This window comes from Aptenodytes patagonicus, chromosome 5 (genome assembly GCF_965638725.1).
Source record: "Aptenodytes patagonicus chromosome 5, bAptPat1.pri.cur, whole genome shotgun sequence".
Taxonomy (NCBI): Eukaryota; Metazoa; Chordata; class Aves; order Sphenisciformes; family Spheniscidae; genus Aptenodytes; species Aptenodytes patagonicus.
In genome coordinates, this window is record NC_134953.1 from 73,954,666 (window position 1) to 73,982,237 (window position 27,572).

Consider the following 27,572-nt stretch of genomic DNA (forward strand, 5'->3'; position numbering starts at 1 on the left):
CGCGGCCAATCTGCTGTGGCGCCGGGCCGGGCCGGGCCTGGCACCGCCCTCCCGGCGGCTCCCCACAGGGACGGGCCGGAGCGGCCGCCGCCGCTGCGGGTGCCCGGGCTGAGTCAGCGCCCCCTCCCCTGCTGAAGATGAACATCATGGACTTCAATGTGAAGAAGCTGGCGGCCGACGCGGGCACCTTCCTGAGCCGCGCCGTGCAGGTACGCCCCGGTCGCCCGCCCGCCTCTGCGGGGGCCTCGCCGGGACTGGGCTTCGCCGCTGCGGGCCCAGCTGGAGGAGGTGGGCGAGGCCGCGGGCTGGCTCCGCGGGGCTGTCGCCGGGCCCGGCGCGGGGCGTTGGCTGGGGAGCTCGGCTCCGGGCCGGGGGAGCGGCGGCCGGGAGAGGCCGGGCTGGCGGCTGGGCCCGCCGCGGGCTTCCACGTCTGAGGGAGCGCTAGGCCCGGCCGCGCTGGCGAGGGGTGAGCCCAGACCTCTGGCCTGGCCGGGCAGCGGTGTGCTGCTGTGAGGTGCCTCCTTCTCAAGCCAGCTCCTTCCCCCGCGCGTCCCGAGCTAGCCCCGGGTTTGGCGGGACCCGGGGATTTCGTCCAGGCTGGTTGCAAAACAGCTGGCCTCGGGGCGCTGGCGGGGGGAGGCTGAGGCAGCCCAAGGTCAGGACAGGCAAAGAGGCGAGAAGGCTCCTGGGCTGGGGGGGACGAGTTGAGCAGGCATCAGCTGCGAGGAGATCGGGTCGGAATTTCTGTGTGAAAAGGACAAAGGTGTGTCTCGCCTGACATAAGCTTGTGTTTCTACTGGCCGCTAAAAATGTATCTCGCTGCCTGATCGGTAAAATTCGAGCTCTGATGTGACACGTGAAAGTATCTGTCTGCTTAGGCTTTTTGGTTTTGTTTGAGCTTTAGTATCGTCTTTAAGCTTGTTTGATAGCCCATTGTTTCTGAATCGGTCTTTCCCTTTCTTCACGCTAAGGGCACTATAATTGGCTTTTGTTGCTTAGCTGTTGTCCTGAGCTGTAATTCCCTTTCTTTATATAATCAAACCTGAACAGATTTCCTGTCGGGAGGTGGACATCCAAGCAGCGCGTAGTAATCCACTTTGGTTTCTCATGAGTTCTCGCTGGGTCACAGTCAGGTTTGGAACGTGATTAAAGTTGTTATCTGATCTGATCGGTCTGATGTATTGCCCTAAATCTCAATACTCAAGCAGAACCTATCATCAGCAGCACAGCAGAGCTCTGAAAGTGCAGACTCGTCAGAAAACATTGTTGTTCAAATTTAAATGAACTTAAAGCAGTCGTCGTGGCTTCTCTTTGTGATGGAGGACTTTCCATCTTCCCGCACCCCCCCCCAGCCCCCCCACCCCCGGCTCCTTCCAGGTCTACACGTTTCCCAGACCATCTCTTCCTTTTCTTGCTGGACAAGGAAAAAAGGGAGATGCAGTTCACCCTTTATTGTAAGATCCTGTGATAGGACCTTGTGATTTCGTCTCTTTTATCTTGACTTTTTACATGTAAATCAGTTTATTGCACTAAATCTAATGTAGTTTCCTGCAGTGTGTCATGGTTTAAAGGTGGTGTGAACTGTGGTTTACTCCATTATGCTCTATCTGCATTGTTGGTTTACATCTGAATAGCTACATTAGTTATCTGCTTAATCTAAACTAAAATTCAGTGGAAATGTGGAAGTAATAATTTTGCTCTAACAGCTGCCACTTTCCTCTAAAACGAGAAGTTCAATGAAGCCATTGAGGGCGAGAAGCAAATCCCTAACATATTCTTATAATCTGAGTAACTCATGTTCTGTATTCTACTGTTGCTTCCCCTGTTTTTTTTAAGTCACTATGTAAGGCCTACAGATAATATTAAGGGGTAATAATTTTGTGTATTTTTTTAATATCATCTGGGTGTAGATTTTGTGTCTTCCAGTAAAAATTACAGTTCTGTATATTGAGTTAAACTCTTACGTTCAGGCATCGTTGGATGACATGGTTTGACCTGTCGTTAATTGCTTTGGGATATCAGAAACAAAAAACCCCACCAAACCCTATGAAACATTTCAGCAGCATAAAATGGTATGTAGGAAAACCACTTAAAATTTCCATTTCAACTCTACTTGAGCTGTTTACAAGATGGTGAACATCTTGTTAGTGTTTCACAGGCTTGTCAGACTTTTCTGTTACAAGGGGATTGAGGCTGTTTTACCTAAAACTACCTGTTGTACGTGTTCCAGGAAACCTGTTCCTCCTGTGGATGAGATTATGGCAGTCTGAACACGGTATATTCTAGTTAGTAGTAATCTACAGAAAAATCAAGCCTACTGGCCATCTTCATCCAAAGCCTACCCTTCCTCCTGGCAGGCAGAAAATCCTTTGAAGGAGTCGTTCTCAGTCAGTCTTGCAGTAGTTGCAATTTGTGGAACAAAGCAGCAAATGGTTATAGTTAGTGGTATTTGAGGTGAAATAAATAACGCCATAGAGTGTTGTAATAGGAATGTGAGCCCTTCCTCTCGCCAGGTTCTGTACTCAACAAGCTGCCTGCGTAGTGGTCGGGGAACGAGCTGGGCTTTTAAACTCTTTGGTAGCAGAAACACTTTTATAGTTCGTGACTTCTACCTGAAGTTAGAGGCTTATCGTAATGTAATTCCTCCTTCTAGTGATTTTGTGGTGTAGACTTGAAATGTCAACTGGGCTGTGATAACCCAGTTGTATACAAAACAGTACAATTTCCTTCTGCATGAGCTGGTCACATTCAGGCAACTTGTGTATATATTTTGAATTTAATGAAGATAGGTGGATGGATTAGATGGCTTACTGATATGATTTGTTCCAGCAAGTGTTTGCATTAAGTATCTCTGTATGACATGTTTTAAGCTTTAATAAAAAGGAAAACAAAACTTTTAGAGCTCTAATCAAAGTGGAAAATCATTAGTATCTGCTTATCTTGGAACAGTTTTTCTCAGCAGAAGAAAAATTCTTGATTCATAGCACCACCTTCCTTATTTTGTTCTTATCCTTAAGGAACGGAGTTTGAAAAAGGATGTAAACCAGAAAGACCAGTTCAAATTTAGGTTTCAGGGTAACTGAGATGGGAAATCAGAGTGACAGCATTGTTGCGTTACACTGATGCTAGAAACCATACTTCTGTCAAACTACTATTTACCATGCTGCCCGGTATCGCTAAAATTGTTTTTTCTTTAAGTGTATATGTGAAATCTAACATTGCGATCTTCACTAAGCAATCTTCACACTGCTGAGAAGATTTATGGAAATATTGATAGGAAATCCCATTTTATATACAAATACTCTTCTCTGTAATTAGTAAAAAATAATTTCAAAACCATTAATATTGTCTTATGGTGAATCTGTACAAAGTTTTTGAGAACATCTTACAATACCTGACATCTTTTTAAAGAGCCTTTTAAACAGTACTAGTAATACATCCATAAATAAATTCCATTCTTCCCTATACTGCAACTGAACTTTCTCACAAAGGCAGTTTGCTTTTATGTAGAACTGCGAATGCCGCAGCGTTTATCTAGACTTCAGATGTGCATGCTATCAAAGTTGGTTTTATTCTACGTGTGATGGAAATTAAAACAAACTTGGACAATGCAATTTACTTGTATTGCATTCTTGTTTCTTACTGCAAGTTTAAATACCCCACCAAAGAACTTGTTAAGAATGAAGTTCGACAGTCAAAAATGCTTCCAGCCCTATTATGTTCTTAATTGGGAGGCTTGATAGGGATTTAATCATAAGCCAGGTTCTTCTGAAAATGCCTGACTTTGAACAGGCTGTCAAGTGATGAGATCATCATTGTCATGAGGAACTACTGCTCTGAAGAGAGGCAGGCAAAACCCTCAGTTCCGGTTTTGCTTGGTTCCCTGATGTGAAACGCGTGGTTTCCCCCTCTCCCAGAGAACTGGGATTGAAGTACAAACTGCTTGTGGATTAATAAGAGTTGGCATGAATTTAATATCAAGTGAAATGAATTGCCTGCTGGATTTATTTAGCTAAATGGAGTTACATTGTATTTCATTGTCACTGAAAACACAGCTTGGAAGAGAACAGCAGAGGTCATCTTACTGTTTCTATAAGGCATAACAGGATCAGTTATATCTCAGCAGTTCATAAAACATTGATTTGTCCTATTCTAAAAAGCACAACACCCCCTACCACCAAAGATGTATATTCCACAACTTCCCAGGGAAGTCTATTTTAGCTTTTAATCCTTGTCTTTAAAAGCTTTCTCTAATGTGTAATTCTAATTTAAATCTTCATGCTGAACTTTAAACTCACTACTTTTTGTCCTGTTTGCTGTGGACAGGACAACATTTTTTTTTTTAAACATGTTAAAGGTAGCTGCAATGAGAATCTGTTGTGTCTTCAGGCTTTACTGTGGCAGAAGGGACAAACTTAATTACAAAATATACAAGATTGAAGTAATCTTTTAATTGCCTTCGTTACCTCTGGACTCTCTTTCCTTTTGGCTCATGTTTCAAGGAGCACTATGCAAAATTGGACAAAATGCTTCAAGTGAGAACTTAGTACCAAGTAGAGCAGAGGATTTCTTCATAATGTTGTAAATTACCTTCCTTGTCTTGGTCTGATTAACACCCTCCCGCCTCTTTTTTTTTTTTCCCTGATAGTAAGGGTGTGTTGTTGAACTTAACAACTTTCAAATTTATCCTTAGATTTTTATTGATGACTGGATAACGATTATATCTTTGAAAATATGATCTGCAACTAATATGAGTGAATAGTTACTGTCTTAAACTTGTCCTGGGAAATGATTTCTGTGAACTGAGTATTTTCACCCTGTCTGACTAATTCATAGTTCACGGAAGAAAAGCTTGGTCAAGCAGAGAAGACTGAACTGGATGCTCACCTGGAGAACCTTCTCAGCAAAGCAGAATGCACTAAATTGTGGACAGAAAAAATAATGAAACAAACAGAAGTATTATTGCAGCCAAATCCAAGTAAGGAGCCCTTCAAGTTTTTGTTTGCAACTTTTGAATTAATAGATTTGCCAATGTAAATGTTTACTGCAATAGGTATTGCATCAGTTATGACTAAATATAGCAGTTTTAAAATTTGAAGGCTGGAGTTAGGGAAAGCACATTTTGAAGAGCTACTCAGTATCAGAGACACTGTACCAATTGCTGGTACTTCTTTAACCCTTCGAATGGGAAAAGCTTTAGACAGAGCTCTTTAAACTATAGCATTGGTTCCATACTCTGGTCGGTCTCAGGTTGACTGTTTTTTGAGTTGTTCCCTGTTTCATTGAATTTCCCACTCTAATTCCAGAAATCTTAGGTAGCTGTAAGAACTGTGAAGTTCTTCATGGAGTAGATGCAGCGGCTCAAGAAATTTCATTACTATTTCATTACTTTAAACTGTCTGCACAATACAATTCAGCTTGAAGCAGGCAAGATGAACTGAAATGCTTGTCTTTAACAATTGCTTTACTAAAGAATGATTTTCTCCAGATGCTGAGTCTTTATCATTTGCCAGCATTTTATATACCATACTTAGGCAATACAATAAAGTTTCAAATATGCTTTCATCACTGGTGAATCTCTTACTGTAACAATAACAGAGAAAACATAGGCAGAAGAAATGTCGTTTTCTGGTGTGTTAATTTTATTTGTTTGTGAAATTGCTGCTGTAAGTAGTAATGTTGAGGATACCAGTTTCTGACTCACATCCTACAGTTATCTGTGCTGTTTGTGGCAATTGTACTAGAGTTGGCAGCTATAGGAATTTGCTTAGTGTATAGATCTAGATTTCAAGTCAAGACCTGGTCGCTAGCCACTGGGCGAACTATTACCAAAAAAAAAATCTAAACCTCCTTGAGGTTTGCTCAAATGATAAAATTGTAATACCGCTAATACCTCTGCACTGAAAACATAAATATTCTCCTTGTAGCGACATACTGAGTTAGGATTTATTAGTACAGGTAAATCATACACTGATAGCACTTCTGTAATGCCAAATAGATAAATTCTTTGTAATGCTGATCTTTGAAGTATTATTTTGGAAGTTTGTTGCATCCTTTAGTTGCGTAAAAGCAGTATTTAAAAACAAACATAAAAACCAAAACAACTAGTCCTGTGGGAAGGATGCAATAGAACTTACAGAATATTGCAGCTAAAATTTCTACTTTTATCTAGGCCAGAGGAAATAGTCATCTTGTTCATTTAATTCAGTATTAGCAATATGTATTGACTTTTTCAGAAACTTGTAGAATATTGAATCACTAACTGTAGGCTGGTAGAACTGTGTGAGGAAGATTCAGTAGAAGAATAATATATGGTAGTATCTCAGTTATGCTGACCAGTCAATTTTCTGATGGCTAAAAATACTCAGCGTTAAGCAGTGGTCTTCGTCTGTGAATGTAACTTCAGCTGTTTGGCAGCCTGCTTGGGAGGACTATCACGTGCTGTAGAGAGCTTCTTTTGGTTGTTAATGGAGCAACCCTGTCTGGGGGAGGAAAAACGACTTTCAGTCACATCTTTAACTGTACCTTTAGGTCAGACCCATGTAATAGTTCAATAATTTTAGATTACTTTTCAGTTCTTTTGTCATTTAGTCAAAAATAAATATTATGGGTAAAGAAAAACCAATGAATTTGGATCATTTTTGGTTCACCTTTGGTGCCAGGGGATGCACTGGTACCCATGTTTGTCTGCCTCTGGTTAATTTTTGTGACCTTCATGAGAGAGTAGTTATTTAATCCAGTGCTGGTGAAAGTTGTCTAATTAACAGTGTTATTTTTGGTTGCATCAAAGTGGCAGGTTTGTTCATTGGAGAGCTTCTTTGTGGTTGTCTGTACTATTGCAGGCTGAAATTAGTTCATACTGACTGCATAAATGAAGTGAACTAATTATGAAGCCAAAACAATTGGTCAGAGAAATCGGTCGTTGTATCTGAGGAGTTTGCTATTGTAATTAACAGTGTCCCTGTTTATGTCTGTGAGGCTTTTTCACTTAAGAAGCATACTGTGGCTTAATATCATGATAGATGGATATCAATGATCATAGTCACAACAAGTTTTTTTTGATAATTTTGTTGCTCAAACTAAGGAAGATGGGAATACGAAATGAAACACTTTCTAATATCTTTAGTGGTTTGTTTCAGAGCATTTCAAGGAAGCAGGAGGAGTGGAAAAGAGAGGATATATTTTCTGGGGCTACCAAACTTTCAGAATATCTTAATAGGGAACCTACAGTAGTTGTTGAACTTAATTCCTACATGACTAATTCTAGTGAACAATTTTCACAATTTTTTCCTGGAGCGGGAAAAAAAAGACTGATTGCTTTTGTTAAGGAGAAGTGTTCTATTGTGCTCTTACAATGAAGACTTCTGGACAAAACTTTGAAAAACTGTATAAATATGCTGACAGGAGGGAGAGAAAAAGTATAATTTTTCACTTTCACAGATGGCTCTAAGAAACACTTCAACATAGCACGACAAACACGGAATACAGTCAGTTTCCAAGAATGGTATCTTCAGCGTAACATTGTTCACTTAATGTTGAGTGTAATGTCCGGATTTTGAAATTCTTTTTTTCTTTTTCTTTTTCTGCTTCCTTTTCCTTTTTTTTTTTTGTTTCTATTTCTAACTCGTGTTTTGAATAACAGTAATTATTTCAAATAAACATTTTTTTAGATGCCAGAATAGAAGAATTTGTCTATGAGAAGCTGGACCGCAAAGCACCAAGTCGTATGAATAATCCAGAGTTATTAGGCCAGTATATGATTGATGCTGGGAATGAATTTGGCCCAGGAACAGCCTATGGTAAGCAGAAGCAAAAAACGTCTTGTGTTGCAGAAATGAAGCGGGGGAAAATGCACAGATCTAGTTTTTCTTAACAATGTAAAATGATATTTCTTGTCTTCCTCTAGATAAAACAGTTCAATGACTTTTGTATCAGTTTGAGATGACTTGCTGTATAACTTTGAGCATTAGGAGATCAGCGATGACGTTTCTATCCAAATCTAGAAATAGAACCTGCTGTTGGAATGATAACCATCTTTGTAGATGGATAATTTTCTTACCAGAACAAATAATTATGGAATTTAGTTTCTTCATTAAAGGAACACATTTGCACATCTGACAACATTTATGCATTTTATTTGTGGTGTGGAGTGAAAACGTTATCCGAAATTAACATCTTCAGTAAGAATCCTCTCTAACTTTACGGTATTCCTGCTTTTCTTAATATATGATATTTTGCTAAAGATGAGAGAGTAGAACATAATCTAAATTTTCTTCCTTCTCCAGCAAATTTATATACCTATGACAGGAGGGTTGGGGGTGTTATATCTAATGTCTTTACACTAGCATTAATTATAAAGTCTAATTCTAGTGTTCTCTACAACTCTTAAAGTTGCTGATAACAGATTTAGCTGTTAAATTAACTTAACCAACTGAAATGCATAGGTGTCTGTATATATAATATAGTCTGCAGTCAAAGTCTGATAGTTAGCTCTCTTCAGTTGCCTTCTTCAAAATTGCAGTGGGAGGAAAAACTTTTTTGTTCTGGGAAGAACGAGTTCTTTATATCTGGAAATAATGGGGTTCCTTTTCAAAAGAAGGAAAGTGCACTTAAAAAAAAAAAGTAAATGTTTTATAGAAGACTTATGGATACAAACTCAATAATGGCAGGCTTTGTTCCTCTTACTTCCACATGGTTTTATGCTGTTATCTGTGGCCTTCCTTCTGATCATCAGCCTCAAGTCTTGCTTTTTAACATCAAATAGAGTTGTACTTACAGGCATGCTGTCCCTTAAGTTGCAGAATTTTTAGAATTCGGGCAAGTAGCACAAACTATTAGCATAAAGATAGATAACACTGTTAGCTTTCATGTGGTGCCACAAAATACTTTAGTTCTCTGAAAACTTAGTGTCTTTTCTAACTCAGTGGTGTTGGTCTGTTGAAACATAATAATAGTAACTGTATTCTTGATACACTAACTTCAGTTTCAATACCTAACTTGCAACCAAATTTCAAAGTACTGTTCAGTTAATGTACAAACGCTATTTAGAAGTTGGAGTTGATGAGGGTGGGGAAAAGCACATTATGTTCCAGTAGTTCAGCAAGCTTTTTCCTTGCTACCAACTACTGACTTAAAAAGAAAAAAAGAAAAAAAAAAAAAAGAAAAAAAAAAAGTGGTATAAGGGGAGAAGGTTGTTGGATTAAAATAAGTAGGTATGATATCCAGTTCCAAAATAGGTGTTTACAAGGGAGTTGCCATAGTTAGTGCCAGTTCTACAATGCTGTATTTATTCTCATTGAGATCTTGCCTTGACCTGTGATTGTTATTTTAAAAAATGGTTTGGTTTGGTGTGTGGGTTGGTTTGTTTTGGGTGGTTGGTTTATTTGGTGTGTGTGTGTGGGTTTTTTGTTTGTGGGTTTTTTTTGTGTGTGTAGCTGATTCAGATTTCTTTTGAAAGCCCTTGTGATGGCATTGTATTATCTTTCAAACTACTGGCCTAAACTTTCCTGCCTGTAGAAACTTGTTTTGTTAATCACCTGCCTGAATCACTATGAAACTAACTTTTTTTTTTTTTCCTTTGCAGGAAATGCACTCGTTAAATGTGGAGAAACACAAAAGCGAATTGGGACAGCAGACAGAGAACTAATTCAAACTTCTGCTATAAACTTTCTCACTCCCCTAAGAAACTTTATTGAAGGAGACTACAAAACTATTACTGTAAGTTGAATTGTGCATTCTTCATCATTTTACAACAATTGTAACTGTAGATCTTCAAAATGAAGTAGTAGATAATTGTGCGTTATTGCTTTCCTCAAACTAATGTAGAAAAAGTCAGGTAGAATTTGTGCCTTTGGTGTGTTTTCCTTCCTTTTGACCAGGTAAAATCAAAATAATTCTGAGGACTTGCTTTTTGTAACTATTGTTCTATTAAAAGTATGTATGTTGAGTATAAAGTGTGTGAGAATAATTAGGATCTAATTCTGCCTTTCTTTTCAACTGAAGAACCTTTTTGTATATGATACTTCATTAAAAAAATTTCCAAGTAGAAAAAGCTTTTGCTTTTGAGTACGTGTACCTATTCTCACGAACTAACCTAACTCGCTTTCAGAAAGAACGTAAACTATTACAAAATAAAAGACTAGATTTGGATGCAGCAAAAACCAGATTGAAGAAGGCAAAAGTTGCAGAAGCTCGCGCTGCAGTAAGTAGAATTTTTTTTCATTTGTCCATCAATTTCAAACTTATTGATACATATTTATAAATTCAACTGCTTGATTATGTTTCCAGTCCTAGCTTCTTACCCTCATCTTACCCTCACTATTTTTCTAGATACTTTATAGAAATGTCTCAGTGGAACACAAGGACACAAAAGCGAATTGCTGATCAAGGTGTTAGTCTTCTGTTTTTAGATATTCCATCAAGTTAAACTTACTTGAACCAAGTAAATATCCTCCCCTTGTTCTATACTAGATGAGCCTATACTGCCAAAAACGACTTCCTACAATCTGCCAAGGTGGTTGTAAATACAAATCATTCAGAGGTCAAGTTTTGGCATTTGAATCTCTACAAGCGTTGAAGCATATGTGTAATTACTTCCAACTGATGAACCTATCTAGACTTCTATATCAAAAATATTTGTAGTTTACTCTTTCTATATTGCTTACTACTTCACACCACCAAACAGGGTGAGACTCTCAAACTCACATTTCTTAACCATTCTTATCCCCTCAAGAAATGCTTGTTCAAGGAGATTCAAATCACTATAAACTTAAAAGCTTTTGCTTTTTAAACTCTTAAAATGCCTCTAAATGGAGGCATAGATAATTGAATGTATGCGATTTCAGCAGGGTATGCTTATAGTATGTTCATAGCTATCTTTTGACTGCATTTCTAAAAGTGCAGCAGTTAATGATGGATGGTGAAGTGATTTTTCCTGTAAGGCTTAATGCAGTAGGGGTCATGCACACAGACAGTGAAAGAATACAGACAATTTAAATACACAGGGACTGTGTGCATGATGAAGAGGCAGAAGTGGGATGGTCAGATTTTGCTGGCTTTTCCAAATGGATTGCTGTTCTGAAAGATCTTAGGAGCGTCATCTCTGAGACTGAGCTTCGTAGATGAAGCACCTCACACCTTTGGGATGGTGATCCTTCTAAAAAACCAACATAATCTCTACCTGGCAGTTCTGCTTCTGTGTCTCAATCCTCCATGTCATGCACATGGTCCCTGTGTATTTAAATTGTCTTTATTTCTTAAGTCCATGCATGCATTTCCCCTTATATAATGTACATTTTATGCAAAAAAGCTACTTCTCTACTTGTCAAGCTTTCTTAATTTGTAAGACTAACAATGGAGAGCAGAGCAGGATTTTAGTTAGCTAGTAGTGGAATTTGGAAGCAATGGATAATAAACTATTCCTTTGCTTGGATTTGTTCAGAGTTAATAACCAAAATACTTTTTTTTTTTTGGAAACTTAACTTCCTTGTGGTGTGGTAGCAGGTATATATCTTACTTCCTAAAACAGTAGAAAGACCATAGGGAAATTGTTCCCCTAGTATTAAAAGAAAACTCAAGTATAGAGCCTTTAGTTCTATCAACAGTGTAACCATCCAGAGCCTGGTGCTTGGACAAAATTATTGCCAGTTGCTGCTGCTACTGCTTGACCAGTCTTAAATATTCATATAGCAAGTAATTCACAGTTGTATTCACAAATAATTTAGTGCTGGTAGAGCATGAAACTCTAGGCCTCTTACTTTACTACCTTGCCATTACTTCCCTTTTAATTATGCTTTAACAGCAGTGTGCATGTTTAAGAAGTGTTTGATTGTAGAATTCCCAGAGAAGTGGAAAAAATGGCATCTCTACTTTATCCTCTGCAATATAGAAATGAGGACTAATCTGGATATAGGTGTGATGCAAATGGTTCGTCTTCTGCTGGCTCACTTATTTATGATGGAAGATATCTGACAAACAGTGCTGAACTGATAGGTTAGCAAAGTGTATTGAGTTACGATGCAAACTTTTGTGTTTCACTACTTTCTTTGGCAGGATAAAGTGATAAATTGCATCTATATTTGATTATTTTTTCCCTGTTATAAAAATATTTAATATTTTATGAAATTACCTTCTCCCATGCTTACTGTATGACTGAAGTAGCTTAGATCAGTATTTAAAATAGAAATCTAAATAGTTTTATTTATCTATATTCAGTTCACAGTCTTGCTTAGCTTAAGCTTGCAGTGCTTTGTGCCAATAATCTGTTCACCTGCTATATTCACAGTGTTGTAACTTGCTTTTGTCTTTTATCTATGCACTTAAGCAACTAAACACCTCTCAGCCTGAAGAGAATAACATTATGGTAAATGTCTCTTACGTGCTCAACTTGCTGCATGTAAAATGGCTAAAGGTTTGTTGGCCTTCTGTGTTCATTCATTTTCCTATCAAATGTTTCCTCTTGCTATCCAGCTCATTTGGTCTTGTTTCAGATGTTTTCCATTCCAAGCTGGGTTGGTGTCGTGTACTAAATACACTTATGTCAGTACAGCATTAGATGTTGTTTTTATCAGAATATTTCTGATAATCTGAAGTATACAGTATTATATTCTAATTTCTGTAGTATTATATTCTAATTTCTACGAGTTTATGAATGTAAACTTAGGATGCAAAGGAATTGATTTTTTTTTTATCACTTCTGAAATTAATTTCACCCATTGGAGGGAAAGGAATTATTTCATTTTCCTATTTTTTTTTTAGTATGAGTAGGAGTGAATTAGGTGAAATAGCCAGGAATATGTAGAAATTATTCCCTTCAAGAAATGTTTTACAAATAACTGAAATTGAATAATACCACATAAATTAATGGCCTAACTTAGAGTACAGTATATCCTAAACTTGTTGCAAGGACTTATTAATGCAGCTGTTTTTAGCACTATAATTGTGAAAGTGGAAAACGAAGGGGTTAATTAATTATGTACAACATAGACTGTGCTGTTCAGCTTGTCCTGGTTTGGGTCTTGGATCTGCACAGCGTAGTGGGTCTCATCTCAACTAGTGTTCCAGATTTCTTAGTTGTGATCAGATAAAAGAGCAAATAAACTTGTTTGTTACAACTTGCTTCTGCAACCTTTATGCACGTTTCTTCTTACCGAAGTCCTGGTTGTCACCTTCTTACAACTGCAGAAAATGAAGGTTAAAGGAGAACTGCATTGCAAGAGGGAATTGGAATAGCAAGCTGAAGTAATTAACTTCTAGAGTAAATTCCTTGCAGTTCTATGATTTTGCTGTACTACTTGCTACTACTTTAATACTCAGTTTGAGATACCTCTAGCATTTTTAATTAAATTTAGGTTTCAATAAAAATGCTTGTGAAATAGGAAACCAGTAATGGAATTAGCAAGAGAAATCATTCATTTGTCTGTTTCAGTCTTTACTTAACGTGGTGTTAAAATGAGAATAGCTTTCCATAGATTTCCAGTATTTTAACATATTAAGGTAACTTGAATTCCTCCATAAGGTAATTTAGTTTGTCTGATTCATGCCATTTTCTAAGTAGTTATGTCTTATGTTGTAATAGCTTGTTTTAAATAGATTTATGTAACATACAAGTTCTAGAAGTCATACACTCTTCAGAATCTAATTTATTTCACGGATGTAGTGCTATCCATACTCATTGTAGTTTCATTGTATATGAAGGGCTTTGGGCAACTGACTTATAGCACTCCTCAAATCCCTGTGAAGTTCTGAGGACGGGAAAGTGATTAAAAGCCAAAGTATGGTTGCATCCTGTATTAAAGTAACACCAATGTCTAAGTTTGTATGTTTTTATTTCCTTCCCCCCCCCCCTCCCCTTAATGCTGACTAGATATGGGCTGAGGAAGTGACGAAAGTAAGTAAACAGTTTAGAAATTGCAGAATTCTGAAACCATAACTTGTGCTGGTCTAATGTAATAAAGGATATTGCATGTTGTTGACTTCGGTCTAATGCTGGCAGCTTGATGCATCACATCAGAATACACTGGTTCCCTCTAGGGCCTTTCAAACTCCAGTGGCGAAACAATGCCTGGGGCTTGTTTTATGGTAGGCTGTTTCTGGCGTCACTTAGTACCACATGATTCTCATGTGACACGATACAATAGAAAAAGAACTACAGGACTTGTCTCAAAATTTACTGGTATGGCATCCTGTTAAAAATGACCTCCTAAGAAGGAGCTTATTTGAAAATTTTCAGAAAGGTTGCGGTCTAGTAATCTAAACTGTCCTGAAAAACACTGATCTTCAACTTTTACCCAGAACATGGAACAGTAACTAAAATGCTGGAGTGCGTGCAAGAAACTCAGAGAAAACTCTGAGGGTTTTTTTTTGTTGTTGTTGTTCCTTGCCTTTCTCCCCAGTGTCACTAGAGAATGCTGTGCTTATCTTAAGTAACTGAAGTTAGGAGGTAGGCACGTCTGAAAACTGCACCTGGGCTGAAGGCTGGTTCATAAATATAGCATTAGCCTCGGGGTGGGGGCTGCAGCCTTCTCGTCATGCCATCCTTTGCACGGGGACAAACTCAGTGGAGCTAATGGAGTGTTAGGCAGTAGTTGCTCCAGTGCCACAAGAAGCACTGTTCTTGGGCTCACTGGCTCTGACAAAGCGGTATTGGGAACAGGCTGTGAGGAGCTGTGCTAACAGTTAAGAAGAAACTTGTCGGGATTTCTGTGGAGGAGGGAAAATAAAAATTAAGGGTAGCAATAGAAAGTAAGGGTGGCTGGAGGGCAGGGGCTTTGGAGTGTGGTTTTTAAAGGGGGGCTAGATAGGCAGCTGTGGGAGCTGTAGGGAGTTGCTATTAGAAGCTGGGATATGGAGCTTTGGGTGGAATCTTGGGCGTTGTGAGAGAAAATAAATGACAGCTCTTTCTATTCCAACTTTCTGTGAGTTGTGGTGCAAACAGGGGAGTGTATGTGTAGAGTGTGGGAGTTCAGGGGGAAGAAGGAGTTTAGAAATTGAAGTGTAAAAGGAGGGTTAGGTCAACTTTGATCCCAAAGCTTGAGAATTATTTTTCTATTTAAGTGAAGTAACAATTTGGAAGCAGCAAACCTGTCTGCTGGAGTACTTGGAGTACTATTTTGGGAAAAAGATGGCAGGGGAACAGTACGGCTGTAACAAAAACTAATCTTGAAGCTATAAGACAATGATGAATAAAACTATTTGCTTTTCAGAGACGATGACAAGCAACTTTAAGGATAGTGAAATCTAATGGATTGTGTCTTGGAGAGAAAAAGAAATAATACAAAGTGCTGAACCATAGCATAAAGGAGACTGAAAGCTTTAGATTTTGTCATAAGTTATGTAATTCAAAGTTCCCTTTTTTTAATTAAGCATATAAAAAGCAGAGACTATTGAGAAGAAACTACAACACACATGTTCTGCCAAAGGAACAGTAATCCATCCAGGTTTCTAAAGGCAATCTGTCCTTCTGTGTTTGAAAGTTGGAGGAAGAGGTTCATAGATGTTCTCAATTTAAATCTAAGAAGCTTCCCAACAAGGATTTCAGACTGTCCAGTAATCTCTAGATCAATTACAGGTTGGGTTTTTTTTGAGTTAGAACAAAAGATCTGCGTGGTGTCAATGACAAACTGTCTTCAGTTTAACTTCCCCTCTGAAATGTGGAATTAGAGGATATTAAATACTGTACTATAAAACACATGGGGTATGTACTGATGTTACACACTTTATAAATGTATGAATTTTGTTAGGAGTCTTCTGAGGTGTCTGGTGTAGTCAATGGAAAGAGCAGAAGACTTTAGCGTGTGTTCAGCATGTTGAGGTTAGACTGGTTTTGAGCATCAAGGGCAGCTCCTGTCTTTCTTTGACTACAGAGGAGACAAGGAGGCCCAGCTATATTGGGTAGCATGAATATATCCATTATCACTTTTTTACTAATAGCGTGTCTAATAAAATCACCTTCCTAATGTTGTTTTATTTCCTATGCTTTTATGATTGTGTGTTATCCCTTAGCTACAGGATTGCACAGTATTTCTGAGAGGTCATATATTCTTAAGTGAAATTTGGGGAGATTATGAACTTCTGAATATTCATAGTCAGAAACTGGGTTCATATTCTGAACTTGGGGAGCAAGTACCATTTTGAGGGATCTTTGTGGGAGATACCCAGTGAGGCATTCTCATTGTTCTAAAAACAAAATATGACTGCAGCTGGGGGTCACTGGAAAGTTTAGGCTTGTATTTTGAGCTCTTCATTCTGTTCAGAAACAAAGGTGACGAGGCCATAAGCTTCCCAGATTGAAAGTCAGCCGTTTTCCACATTTACCACAAGGTGTACAATAGATTCGCTGTCCTGCTACTGTTCACCTAGTAGTACTGAAAATAGGGATAGGCAAATAAATGCATCATCACATAATTCAGTTTATGTAAATCTCTACAAAACCAGTACATTGGGCTTTTGTAAAGCAATGTATTTAAAGTCACTCTATACTGGCTAAGTTAATACATGTTACCACATTACTCACTTTGCCTTTTCTTCTAGAAAGTAGTTGATTTGCTAAAATATTGTTGAAACAGAATTATTCTGATGGATATTTCCCCTTCTTATAAGTTCCTATTCTCATGTACTTACTTACCTGGCAGGAAGAAGGAAACACATTGCTTCAGAGAAGCAAGAGACTAGACTATTTATCTCCAGATAAATGGTTTACCTATGAATGATTTTGCTATTTTTTTTTTTTTTTTTTAAAGGAAATGAAGATGTTACTAATACAGAAGGGGCTGCTTTTCCTCCCTTCTTGGCTATCAGATTCGCTTTTTTCCCATTTGTTCTTACATTTCTCTCAGGGACTGCCACATGGATATCACCGATATTAATACAGATTTAACAGGAAAATTCCAAGCAAAGATTCTTGCCTCAACAAACTTTGAAAACCTAATCAGTTTGTAACTTGATACATAGACTGCTATCGCAGTTTTAAGTAAGAAACGCATAGTACTTTATAGCTGCTTCTTCACTGTTTAATTAATGTGTAAGCCTCCCAGCTGCAGTGACTTCACATGAAAAACATTTCTTGGGCAACGGCATCATTATTCTGTGTTCATTTCTGAGATTAAGATCCTTCCATGCAACTTTTCATATTGATTAACATTAGTAGAATGCAAGAGCAGAATGTTTGCAAACACACAAAATCCTTTTGAAACCAATGTTTTATCAGTATCACCTCATTAAGTTTCCTGAAAATATATTTCCTTACTCCATTTTGTTGAGAACAGTAACTGCTGTATCTTGGACTTAAGGCAGATTTTTGCCTTTGGGTTTGTTTTTAGAAACAAGATACTAAATGCATATAAGCACTGAGGCAAGGTAATCCAGATTCCCGGCTGAGGACATTCTGTCTTGGAACAGTAAATCTTAGATATTACAACACATAGTTCTATGTATTTGTGTGTTCTGAGTAGTGTCCTTTTTTTTCCCCAAAAAAATACTCTAAAGTAATTTTGGCTTGTGCTAGATGGGAGTCCTTTAAAACGGCTATAATGTTGTTAACTTATTTAAAAATTGCTGATAATGATATGTAACAAGGAATAAATTTGAATTGGACTTATTTAAATATGAAACTTAAATCCAATAATTTTAATAGAAATTTTACTCTAACTGACATTAGAACACTTGTTATAGTTCGGATTTTTTTATTTTTAAAGACGCTTCAATTACAAGCTCCAGAAATAGTTGTAGTAGCTTCGTGGCCAGTCTGAGACATTAATTTATGAAATATCCTTTTAAAACTTAGCGTCAAAGATTTATGTACGGCTGATTGCCGTGCAGTTACCTGACAAAAATAATGTGAGGTTTACCCTAAATTATTTGGTCAGAGCCCTGTTAACCTGAAGTATGGAAAAAAATTACATTGTCCTTGGCTGCCACTGCTATGCTGGCAGAGCCCCTGGTGCAGACACCGTTATGCCAATGAACGCTTGGTTTGTTATTGGGAGAGGTGGGGTAATACTGCCGGCAGAAAAATGCCTGCCTTCTGCGTGCCTTGACTCTGTGTGGTAGGCGTCTGATGATAAAGCTGTTTGTTGTGTATACAGGGCCTCAACATTTCTGAACCCAAAATGCAATTACTCTTTTTTGCCTAGTAAAGATCTGCAAAGAAAAAGCACGTTTCAAACACCTAAGCTTGTGATTAATGCATTTGTATGAGTAGCTCTGAATGAAATGGGACTGTTGCAGTCGGAAGGTGTAAGAGAGTGCATTGTACAAATACCTAATATGCATCCTTACTTTCAGTCTGAACAGGAAGTACGAATTACTCAGAGTGAATTTGACCGTCAAGCAGAGATTACCAGACTTCTGCTGGAAGGAATCAGCAGCACACATGTGAGTAACCAAACGGGGTAGAGGGGTAAAGACAAAATCAGGGCACTTTCTAAAAATAACTACAGTAAGCTACTTGGGAACTTTGGGCTACAAGTTTTCACTTTAATACCTTAAAGCATCAAACAACTGTGGGTTCTTTATTTTTTGAATTCTAGTTTAGTATCCACTGAATTTAACTTTAGTTTCCTGTTAACCCTGAGAATGCAGGATCTTTCATTTTTATCCTTTAAACTCAACTTCCCATTCATCAGATCAACTGAATGTTGAAACCACAAAAACGTGCTGAAATATTTGTTCTGTTGTTGAAACAATATAGGTAAATGGCATGATGCTTGTACAGCACCTACTTTTTGTGCTCAAATATGCTAATTTTTGTGACATGTTATCCCAGTTACCTGGTAAATCCAGGCACTGTGCCTATGTGGCATAAATCCCTATGTGCCAATATTGGCGTTAGCACCTGATTAGGAGACCAGTCTTTCTAATGCAGCACAGTACTTTTACAGACTAAAAACTTGAATTCTTTGCTGTATTATAGGCACATCATCTTCGCTGTCTGAATGATTTTGTTGAAGCTCAGATGACGTATTATGCACAATGTTACCAATATATGTTGGATCTCCAGAAACAACTTGGAAGGTAGTAACGCTATAAAAACTTCAGGAAAAAAAATGTTTTTTCTAAGTGCTTATGAATAGTAGGAAAACTTACACTGGTGTAACAGTGGTGAACACACAGGCATGCTGGACTGAAAGGAAATGTATCTGTTCTCAGGTAATTAATGTGTAATTACCCCAGTGCAACTACTTCCTAAGCCTACACACAGCACTAATGCCTTTTGAGGGTTGATTTACTGAGATTTTGTATATTTTGTAATTGAGGAAGGTGAGCCTGTAGTAACCTCATTTAATGGCACAAAAAAGAATTTTTAGAGAATTACTTGTAATCATTCATTTGTCTTATGCTTCATGCTACAAAACTGCTATGCAATGTGGGAAAAGTTTTTGTACTGCCCGTAAATTCCTGTTACCTCTTAATTTGCCACAGGGCAACTACCTGATTTTCAATGAAACTGTATTCTCCACTGTTAAGTGAGTTGCCAGCATAGATATTGTATCTAGGGAGAAATGTACTTCATAGTATCTATAATCAGTAATCCAAAGCACTCACAGTGGAACGAGCACGTTTGTCTAGTTTTACTCTTTCGTGGGTTTAGCATTTTTAAAGTAAGAGAAGAAACTGTCTGATGTTAGTTTGTGCTCATAAACCTTTTTTTGTGATTAGTGGTGATGTAAAGAGTTCTACGTGCTTACTTGTCATAAAGTTTCCCTATTCTAATTCTTCTTCACAAATCAGCCTTTCTTAGGGTTATACCAGACCATGTTATTTAGGTGAGCGTACACATTGAAGGATTATCTGTACTTAGAAGTTTACTGTAGTGTCTATTCTAAATAACTGTCTCTATAAAGTATCTCTGTTTGTTTTTCATGATGAGGAAGTAAAAACAAAAGTGTTCTTGAGTCTTGTCCTTTTCCTGACTTGCAACTTCCTGTGGCGTTTGATTTCCTTTCCTCAGTTTGTTTGAATGGGTAGATTAAAGACTTTAAAAAAAAAAAAAAAACAAAATGTCTTTTAAGAGACTTTTTTTTAAAAGTCCTTTAAAACTGTGATTTTAAAATAAGCTACATCTTTAAAGTTACATTCCACTGAAAGAAGTATTCAACTATAAAATTTGATAGCGCATAAATGCAAGTTGTAGAATTGAAAGCTTGAAAATAAATATTTACTGGATTAAGGACAAGTGCCTCTTAAATTAGAAATTAAGTGAAGTATATTTATACTTTCGAGAGGATGTTTTTAAAATCTGTGCTCTTATCCTAGTATATTTACCAAACAGAAAGCTTTAAGCATAATACCCTTAACCTAAGGAAGAACATATGCCTCTTTAAAATCTTTTGCTTCAGGATGTATAGCATGTCCAGAACAGCTGTCTTTGTTTAAAATTTATGTAAACTGCTACCAGGTATAAAAAAAAGTATATTTGAAGAAAATACTGCCTTTAGGAAAACAGAAGGATGTATCTTTATGTGGCTATGATCTGATTAGTATTTTTGATAAAATTACTATGACTGCTAGAAGACCAAAAGCATGGAAGTGTTGCAAAATCCTAAATGCCTCAAACAACCAAATGAAGTTTCTCTACTTATGTGGATTTAAACAGCAACGGTATTAAACCTTGGGCGTGTCTTTCCTTCCTTGTGCAAGGAAGTCCCGCTGAACTATAATGGAGAGCACTGGGACAGGGTCTCAAGTTGCGCTCCTTGTTTTGGAAGAGTTCCTCAGTTTATAGGCATATGGCGCATAGCACTTGCATTAAATAAACAGATGAGCAGGATATGTGTAGCGTTCTTCCCATGTTATGCGCAGGCAGATACAGTACCAAATAAATAGCTTAGGCAGCCCAGCTAGATTTTGGTTGTATTTGCCAGTGCTCTGTTGGTTAACTAGGGTTATATAGTGCTGAGTTACACGTGCTCTTTTCACACATCTAGGAATGACGTTGTGCCATATTCTCATACGAAAGCCAAGAGCTATGAGGGGCTTATTTTTGGTTTGAGATCATTGGTGAACCAAAGGTGTTCAGCCTCTAAGTGGGATAGTTTGTTGCTTGAAACAGAAACCTGGTTCTCAGAGTAGATGTGTATTACATGTTTTACGTGGGTCAGAATCTAGGGCATAAACCCTAACCCGGCTTACATTGAGACTATTCAGGTTCCAAAGCTGAGCACTGATTTTCCTGATGTACTCTCCAGAGTCAGCTGTAGGGAAGGTGGGGGGAAAACTTGTGCTCAGTACTCTTTATATAAAGAGACATGGTTTTATGGATGTTTCTCTTCAACGCAGCATCAGCTGCTTATCCCTCTACTGCCTCCCCCTCCTGTGGGACTGCTTAAAGAATCAAATTTCCCAGGTTAAAAGCAATCTCTCTTCTTTTTTCTTTAGTTCCTGAGAATGCACTAAACAAATCTATTTCAAATATCCTGGTACTCTAGCTGCTTTTTTTCTTGCTGATAACTGCTTTTGCTTTGAATTTTCTCAGCTTCCCTGACAGCCAAGCCTAAGCTTTGGCATCGTTATTTTTCAAATTACCCATTACTAGTCCCCTACTCTACAAGCTGTGAAATTCCTGCTACTCGAGTGTTCAAAAAAAATCCCAGACAACCTCTGTATAGCTGAAGCTTTCCAGTAACATGCCTACATATGGCTTTGCAAAAAGAGTGAGACTTAATGCTTTACTGATTGACAGAGTGGTTATAAAGCTTTGGCTTTCTTTTCCACTAGCTATACAAACCAGTGACCCTTTGAACTGAGCAGAATGATTTTCAAGTAATTACTGTGTTAACAGAGAACAGGTTTAGCAGTATACTAAATGGTAATTTAGCAATATTGAGAAACAGCTGATTGTCATTTAAAACTAAATCCCTCTGCCAACTAATCAAGTAATAAACACATCATGAGGCACAGCTGAGTTATCCCTAGAAGAATGTGGGTCTAGCTTTTCCTCCCTTTGTTCTGCTTGTTTGAATTGCTCAGGGAACACGGTGAACTGGTTTGAAAAACTAATCTGGCAAATGAAAAAAAAAAAAAAAAAAATTTTTTTGGTGGAGTTGCAGTCTCTTGGTGAGTTGAACCAGCTCTTTATGATCAAATGAGGTAAGGTAAGCCAGAAGGGGAAGCGGGACTTCCTCCTTTGATGGTAGTAAACTGCTAACTAAACTCATGACAGACTCCTGAAAGTCTACCCAATTTTTTATGTGCCATTCAGTCTAACTGTAAAGGGGCTAGTCCCGTCCTTCGCAATATACTCCTGCTGTTTGCCTTCAGTCAGATATAACTGCAAGGTGAACATGTTTAACAAGCTGCTCTGATGGAAAGTTAGCACTTTTTGTTGTTGTTGTTGTTATATCAGGTTGTTGAATCAACTCAAAAGCAACAGATTGCTAGATCTGATTCAAATGACAGAGAATGAACATTTGCGCAATAAAGGGGTAGAGGAGTGGGTCCACCCTGTTTGGTGATGGTGTAAATTTACCAGATTAAGTATAGTGTGTAAGTTTACTTGTGTGCAGTAGCGCTGCAGCTGATACAGATTTGAGCTGCCTTAATTCCACCTATGTTCTTGGCCACACAATCCAGAAATTAGTCACTGTATTGATAGATTTAGTTTTCACCTGCATCAGCTCCATAAACTGGCTCCTCTTATGATTATATGAGCACCAGTAATGCTGCAGACACGGGTGTGGGAATATACTGATCTTGATTTATATGGTTAAATTTGCCACTGAACTGCATCTTCAAGAAGAACTTAACTGGGGAGCATAGGTGGGAAGGGATGAGGTGAGACTGTGTTTTCTGACAGGTTCATACACACAATATGAATAGATCTTCATTATGTCAAAAGAGTAGGCAAAAAAAAAAGGGGGGGGGGGTAATACATCCATATCCCAGATGTTAATGAAAAAGCATCTATGTAGAAGGACTGATGAGGAAAGTTATGTGTGGGAATTGACGGACTGATGTCAGTCATCAACTGATACTAGTTGATGCGTAGACTGGTCAAAAGAATGGAAGGAGATGCAGCTACAGTTCCACATCATCCTGACTCAGTCTCACTCCTGCTTGCTGACCCTTTTGCACTGCATCAGCTCTGCCACTTTTCAAAACCTTCATTGACCTGCTTTTAAGGTAGAATCAGACATGAGACAGTGACCCAATCTCATCATTGCCCGCCATGCTGTCCCATTCCCCCTACCCTGTTGCCCCGAAATCCCTTGCTGCTTTGCTCTCCTCTCTGCTCTTTCCACTTTTCAGCCATGTTATTCTGTCCTTTCCCTTGTATCTGCTGTGGCTCTCATTGCAGTTTTTTGTGACTCAGCTCATTAACTTAGTAGAAGATTATACACTTTTTTTTTTCTACCCTTTTTTTTTTAGGCAGGTTAATGAGTTGAATTGACTTCATGGAAGGGTCTGGCAAACACTACAGCTGACACAGAACAAGCAGCAGCCTGCCCTAGAAAGGAGGGGCTTTAATAGTTGATATAAGTTCATCTTTAGTGTAATAAATATTTTTGTTTTACAGCATGCAGTTAGCTGAATCAATGAACTGATATAGATTACAAAAATAGTTCTGGGTTTTTTTTCTTCTTTCAGAGGGAGGCTGCATTTTTAACCTGCGTTATATTTCCCTGATCTGGTTCACCAGCACAATCTTTTGTGTAGCCACATAATTGAGGAATGAGCTGGAGGAGGTGGAGGCTACTTTTACTGGCAGAGCTGTCAAAAGAAATGTTTATTAAAATACAGTCTGAATTAAGTCTGACCAACAGTGCTTTTTTGGCTTTTACTTTCCTTTTTTTTTTTTTTTTTGAGGCAATTAGCAAGTTTTTTTAAGGTGGCAGTATTTCTTTTAAAGTATATTGGTTTGATTTATACTACAGTCAGGAACTAGTATCTTTCTTTAGGTTTATACAAGTATTGGTGCTGTTCTATTACTGCTGTCTGCTGGTGTTTATTCTGTAGCTGATGAAAGCAAGAATGCTAATTTAGGCATGGAGGCATGTATAACTCCCCACGTAGAACTGATTCACTCAGAATTCTTTTCATTTTGTTTTCTCCCACAGCTTTCCATCTACTTTCCTCTCTAACAATAATCAGTCTTCCTCAACTCCTGTGCAGAGTGTTTCTACTCCCTCACTCTTGGCCTCGGCCTCTGCTTCATTGCCTTCAGTAAGCAATTCAATAGTTACTTCAGGCATCAGTGAACTGAAGTCATCAAGTGGCAACAGGAAAGCTAGAGTTCTCTATGATTACGATGCTGCAAACAGCAGTGAATTATCACTACTTGCAGATGAGGTAAGAGTTTTCTATGTACCTTGATCACTTAAAAGTAAAATCAGAATGCTTGTGACTAGCCAGTTAAGATATGCTACATCCAGAAATCTGTGTAGTTGATTTTTTTTTTAATTAAACTTCAGTAGTACTCTTAGAGCATTGTCCTGTACCTATATACCCTAATATTCTATAGTGAGACTTAACATTTTTTACACCAGCTTAGCTTGCAAGAACATTTACCAGACAATCAAGATGCAATTCTGCTGTCTTCTTTTTACCACACCTTTAGCACTGTTACCAATACAATTAGTCTTTCAAACATTAAATATTGCAATTTGGGAAGAATATGAAAATACAACCACTTCTTGTTTTGGTGGCGGTGGTTGTGCTGTGTTTATTCCTGTTCCAATTCAATTACACTCTGAAGTCAGAGAGCCTGTACAAAGCAGGCGGAGATATACAATGGAAGCAGGGTGCTGGAACAGTGTTCCACCTAGTAATGTGACTGCAGCTTAACCCTGAAGAAAAGCATCCACAAAAAAGTTTTCAGACTTTTTGGTTTTTTTAAATGTGCATTACTTAAATATTTCTATTTGACTTTTTTCTTATCTAGACAGTGACTTAGAAGCTGTGACCTAAGGTTTTCTGTTAAGATGTAGCACATCAACACCATGTCTTTGTCATGCACTTGAAGATCCAACGAACTTTCTTTTAGATTTCCTGTTAAAGTTGATGGCGATATACAAGATTTACAGATAAAAAAATAATAGAAAAGAAACAGTAATGAATAGAATTTAATCAGAGGGACTTTAAAATACGTTACTATATCTGCTTCTCTTCCATGGACCAGGGAAATAATTTTTATGAACACTAGATTATGTTCCATGGATGCTTGTATTAGATGCTCTATTTAGCTTGGTTAATCTCAATTCTAAGACCTTGGAAATCATAGAATCACAGAATAGTTTGGGTTGGAAGGGACTTTTAAAGGTCATCTAGTCCAACCCCCCTGCCGTGGGCAGGGACATCTTCAACTAGATCAGGTTGCTCAGAGCCCCGTCCAACCTGACCTGGAATGTTTCCAGGGATGGGGCATCCACCACCTCTCTGGGCAACCTGTGCCAGTGCTTCACCACCCTCAGTGTAAAAAATTCCTTCCTTATATCTCGTCTAAATCTACCCCCCTTTAGTTTAAAGCCATTCCCCCTTGTCCTGTCCCAACAGGCCCTGCTAAAAAGCTCGTCCCCATCTTTTTTCTAAGCCCCCTTTAAGTACTGATAGGAACATGAAGGTAGACTGTGATTTCCCGCCCCCCGGCAAGGCAAGGTTATAACAATGTGTTTCTGTTTTTTAGGTGATAACAGTGTACAGTATCCCTGGCATGGATTCAGACTGGCTGATGGGTGAAAGGGGAAATCAGAAAGGCAAAGTGCCTATTACTTATTTAGAACTGCTAAACTAGATGGTTGGCCTGAATAAAGACTGTCAATTATGGTGACACCATATTTATATACAATTAACGTTATGTAAGCAGGTTTAAGTGTCTTCCATGTTATTGTCTTGAGGGACAAATACCAGCCATTACAAACTGGCTTTTCTGCCAGCATGGTTGCATGGTAAATACTCTATTCAAACTTCATGTGTTTAAAGCTTTTACTTCATGTGCCAAGAACATCTTTCCTACAGATTTGTTTCTACTGAAGTTTTCACTAATACAAGCTTCTACTTTTTGAGTAATCTAGATTGAAAGCAGGAGGTACTGTTTTCTACTGAAATTTTTCATTAATGGCAAAGCTTTTCTTCACATAAAATAAACTTACTGTGAACTGATGCAGGTGTAACGCACGTTATTTGAATAACCAAAACCAAACGTGAAACACAAACCTTAAAGGAGTCCGTATGGTTCTGTTCCCAACACTTGTGGAGTACAAATGTGCTGAGGCATATATGATACCTGCTGAGTAATTTGTGCGTTTAATCATCTTTGAAAAATGAAAACGGTTGTTTTCTTTCTGTTGAAAATTTAAGGCAAATTGCTAGTATGTTGAGATTTAAGCTGCACGTAGGTGGGTTGACACAAGCTAGTGACATATGTTCTGACTTGTTTTTAATCTTGCCTTGTATTTTTTCCCTTTAATTGCTTTCCAGAAAAGAGGCTAATTCAGTTTGATTGGTAATTATTAAGATTCTTTCAACTGCAAATCAGCCTTTATGTTAAATTAAGCACTGCATTTTGCTAACCAAATATGCATTGTCTCTCTACATTTAAGTAGTTCTATAGATGAGCGTACATTTGTTCAGATTATAGGTTTTAATGAAAACCTGCATTCACAATTCTTACGCAACAGTTTATTGTCATGTTCTAATTGGATTCAATTAGCGTTACACTCTTGTTTTGCAATAGGACCTCCTTTAAATATGTGGGAAGGGAAAAAAAATGTTTTCACCCTAAAAATGGCTTTAACAAAGGTAGTATTATTTGCAAATAATATAACTTTTTCCTAAACATGCACCCTTTAACATTTCATAAATAGCAGATTTTTAAGGCTGTAAAAAGATTAAAAGGATAGGTTGAGGGGATTTTTTTTTTTTTAAGTTCCAGTATATTTAATTAATTGCATTGGACTGGTTGAAGGACATTCCTTCCATTGAGAAGGAAATTATTCTCCTTGCAGAAGATGCAGCATTGACAGAAGTCCACTTTAGCTCTCGAGGAACACTGGTACCAAGTGCTTATCTAACTGCTTCTGATCAGCAGCTTTGTTTGCAATGACAATTCTTTAAAGAATTTTTAACATTGTCATTGCAAACATGTAGTGATGAAACTTTCAGTGATACAAATTACTTCAGTGGGATGGATAAAATTGTATTCATTTAGGTGATGTGGTTGTGTAGTGGTTTAACCCTAGCTGGCAGCTAAGCACCACAGAAATTGTAGCATTTGCTATTGGATTGCCCTGAAGATCTTTAACAAACCCCTTCACTCCTCGATTAATCTGCTCGATGTAACTGGTAAGGGAGTTCTTGTTGTCCTCCCAGTAGCCCTTCAGGTGGGAATTTTTCACAGCTAAGCTCCACTGTGATTTCAAAGCAGTTGCTGCTTGAGGTAATTGACATCCTGCATTCCTCCCGGGACGCTGTACCATGCACCGCCATTAGTTGTTCCATCCACAAAGCTGCTGTCATCGTCATTTTTACGACACGGTGGTCTGTCTGGATCAGATATAGCGGGACTGAAAGAAGAATAACTGCAAGCCAGGCTTTGAAAAATAGCATCATCGAGGCAGAAGCTGTATTCATGAGCACTG

At 38.1% G+C, this 27,572-nt stretch overlaps 1 protein-coding gene across 4 annotated transcripts; it reads left to right on the forward strand.

Annotated features, from left to right (window-relative positions):
* Positions 1-53: 53 nt before the first annotated feature.
* Positions 54-26,094, forward strand: SH3GLB1 (SH3 domain containing GRB2 like, endophilin B1). Of its 4 annotated transcripts, none has more exons than XM_076340549.1 (11): positions 54-209; positions 4,837-4,978; positions 7,671-7,799; positions 9,584-9,717; positions 10,109-10,201; positions 12,323-12,409; positions 13,865-13,888; positions 18,283-18,372; positions 18,911-19,011; positions 24,054-24,285; positions 25,619-26,094. In XM_076340549.1, the coding sequence occupies exons 1-11, from the start codon at positions 138-140 to the stop codon at positions 25,724-25,726; spliced, it is 1,212 nt and encodes a 403-aa protein (XP_076196664.1). In that variant the 5' UTR covers positions 54-137; the 3' UTR covers positions 25,727-26,094. The 4 variants fall into 4 exon arrangements, with proteins under 4 accessions (XP_076196664.1, XP_076196665.1, XP_076196666.1 ...); XM_076340550.1 differs by having other exon boundaries at positions 12,323-12,361; XM_076340551.1 differs by lacking the exon at positions 12,323-12,409.
* Positions 26,095-27,572: the final 1,478 nt, after the last annotated feature.

Coding starts and splice junctions, on each gene's coding strand:
- SH3GLB1 (XM_076340549.1), top strand. CDS start 138: ATGAACATCATGGACTTCAATGTGAAGAAGCTGGCGGCCGACGCGGGC. Junction 10,202..12,322: donor TTGCAGAAGCTCGCGCTGCA/GTAAGTAGAATT, acceptor TATGCACTTAAG/CAACTAAACACCTCTCAGCC. Junction 18,373..18,910: donor AAGGAATCAGCAGCACACAT/GTGAGTAACCAA, acceptor GCTGTATTATAG/GCACATCATCTTCGCTGTCT.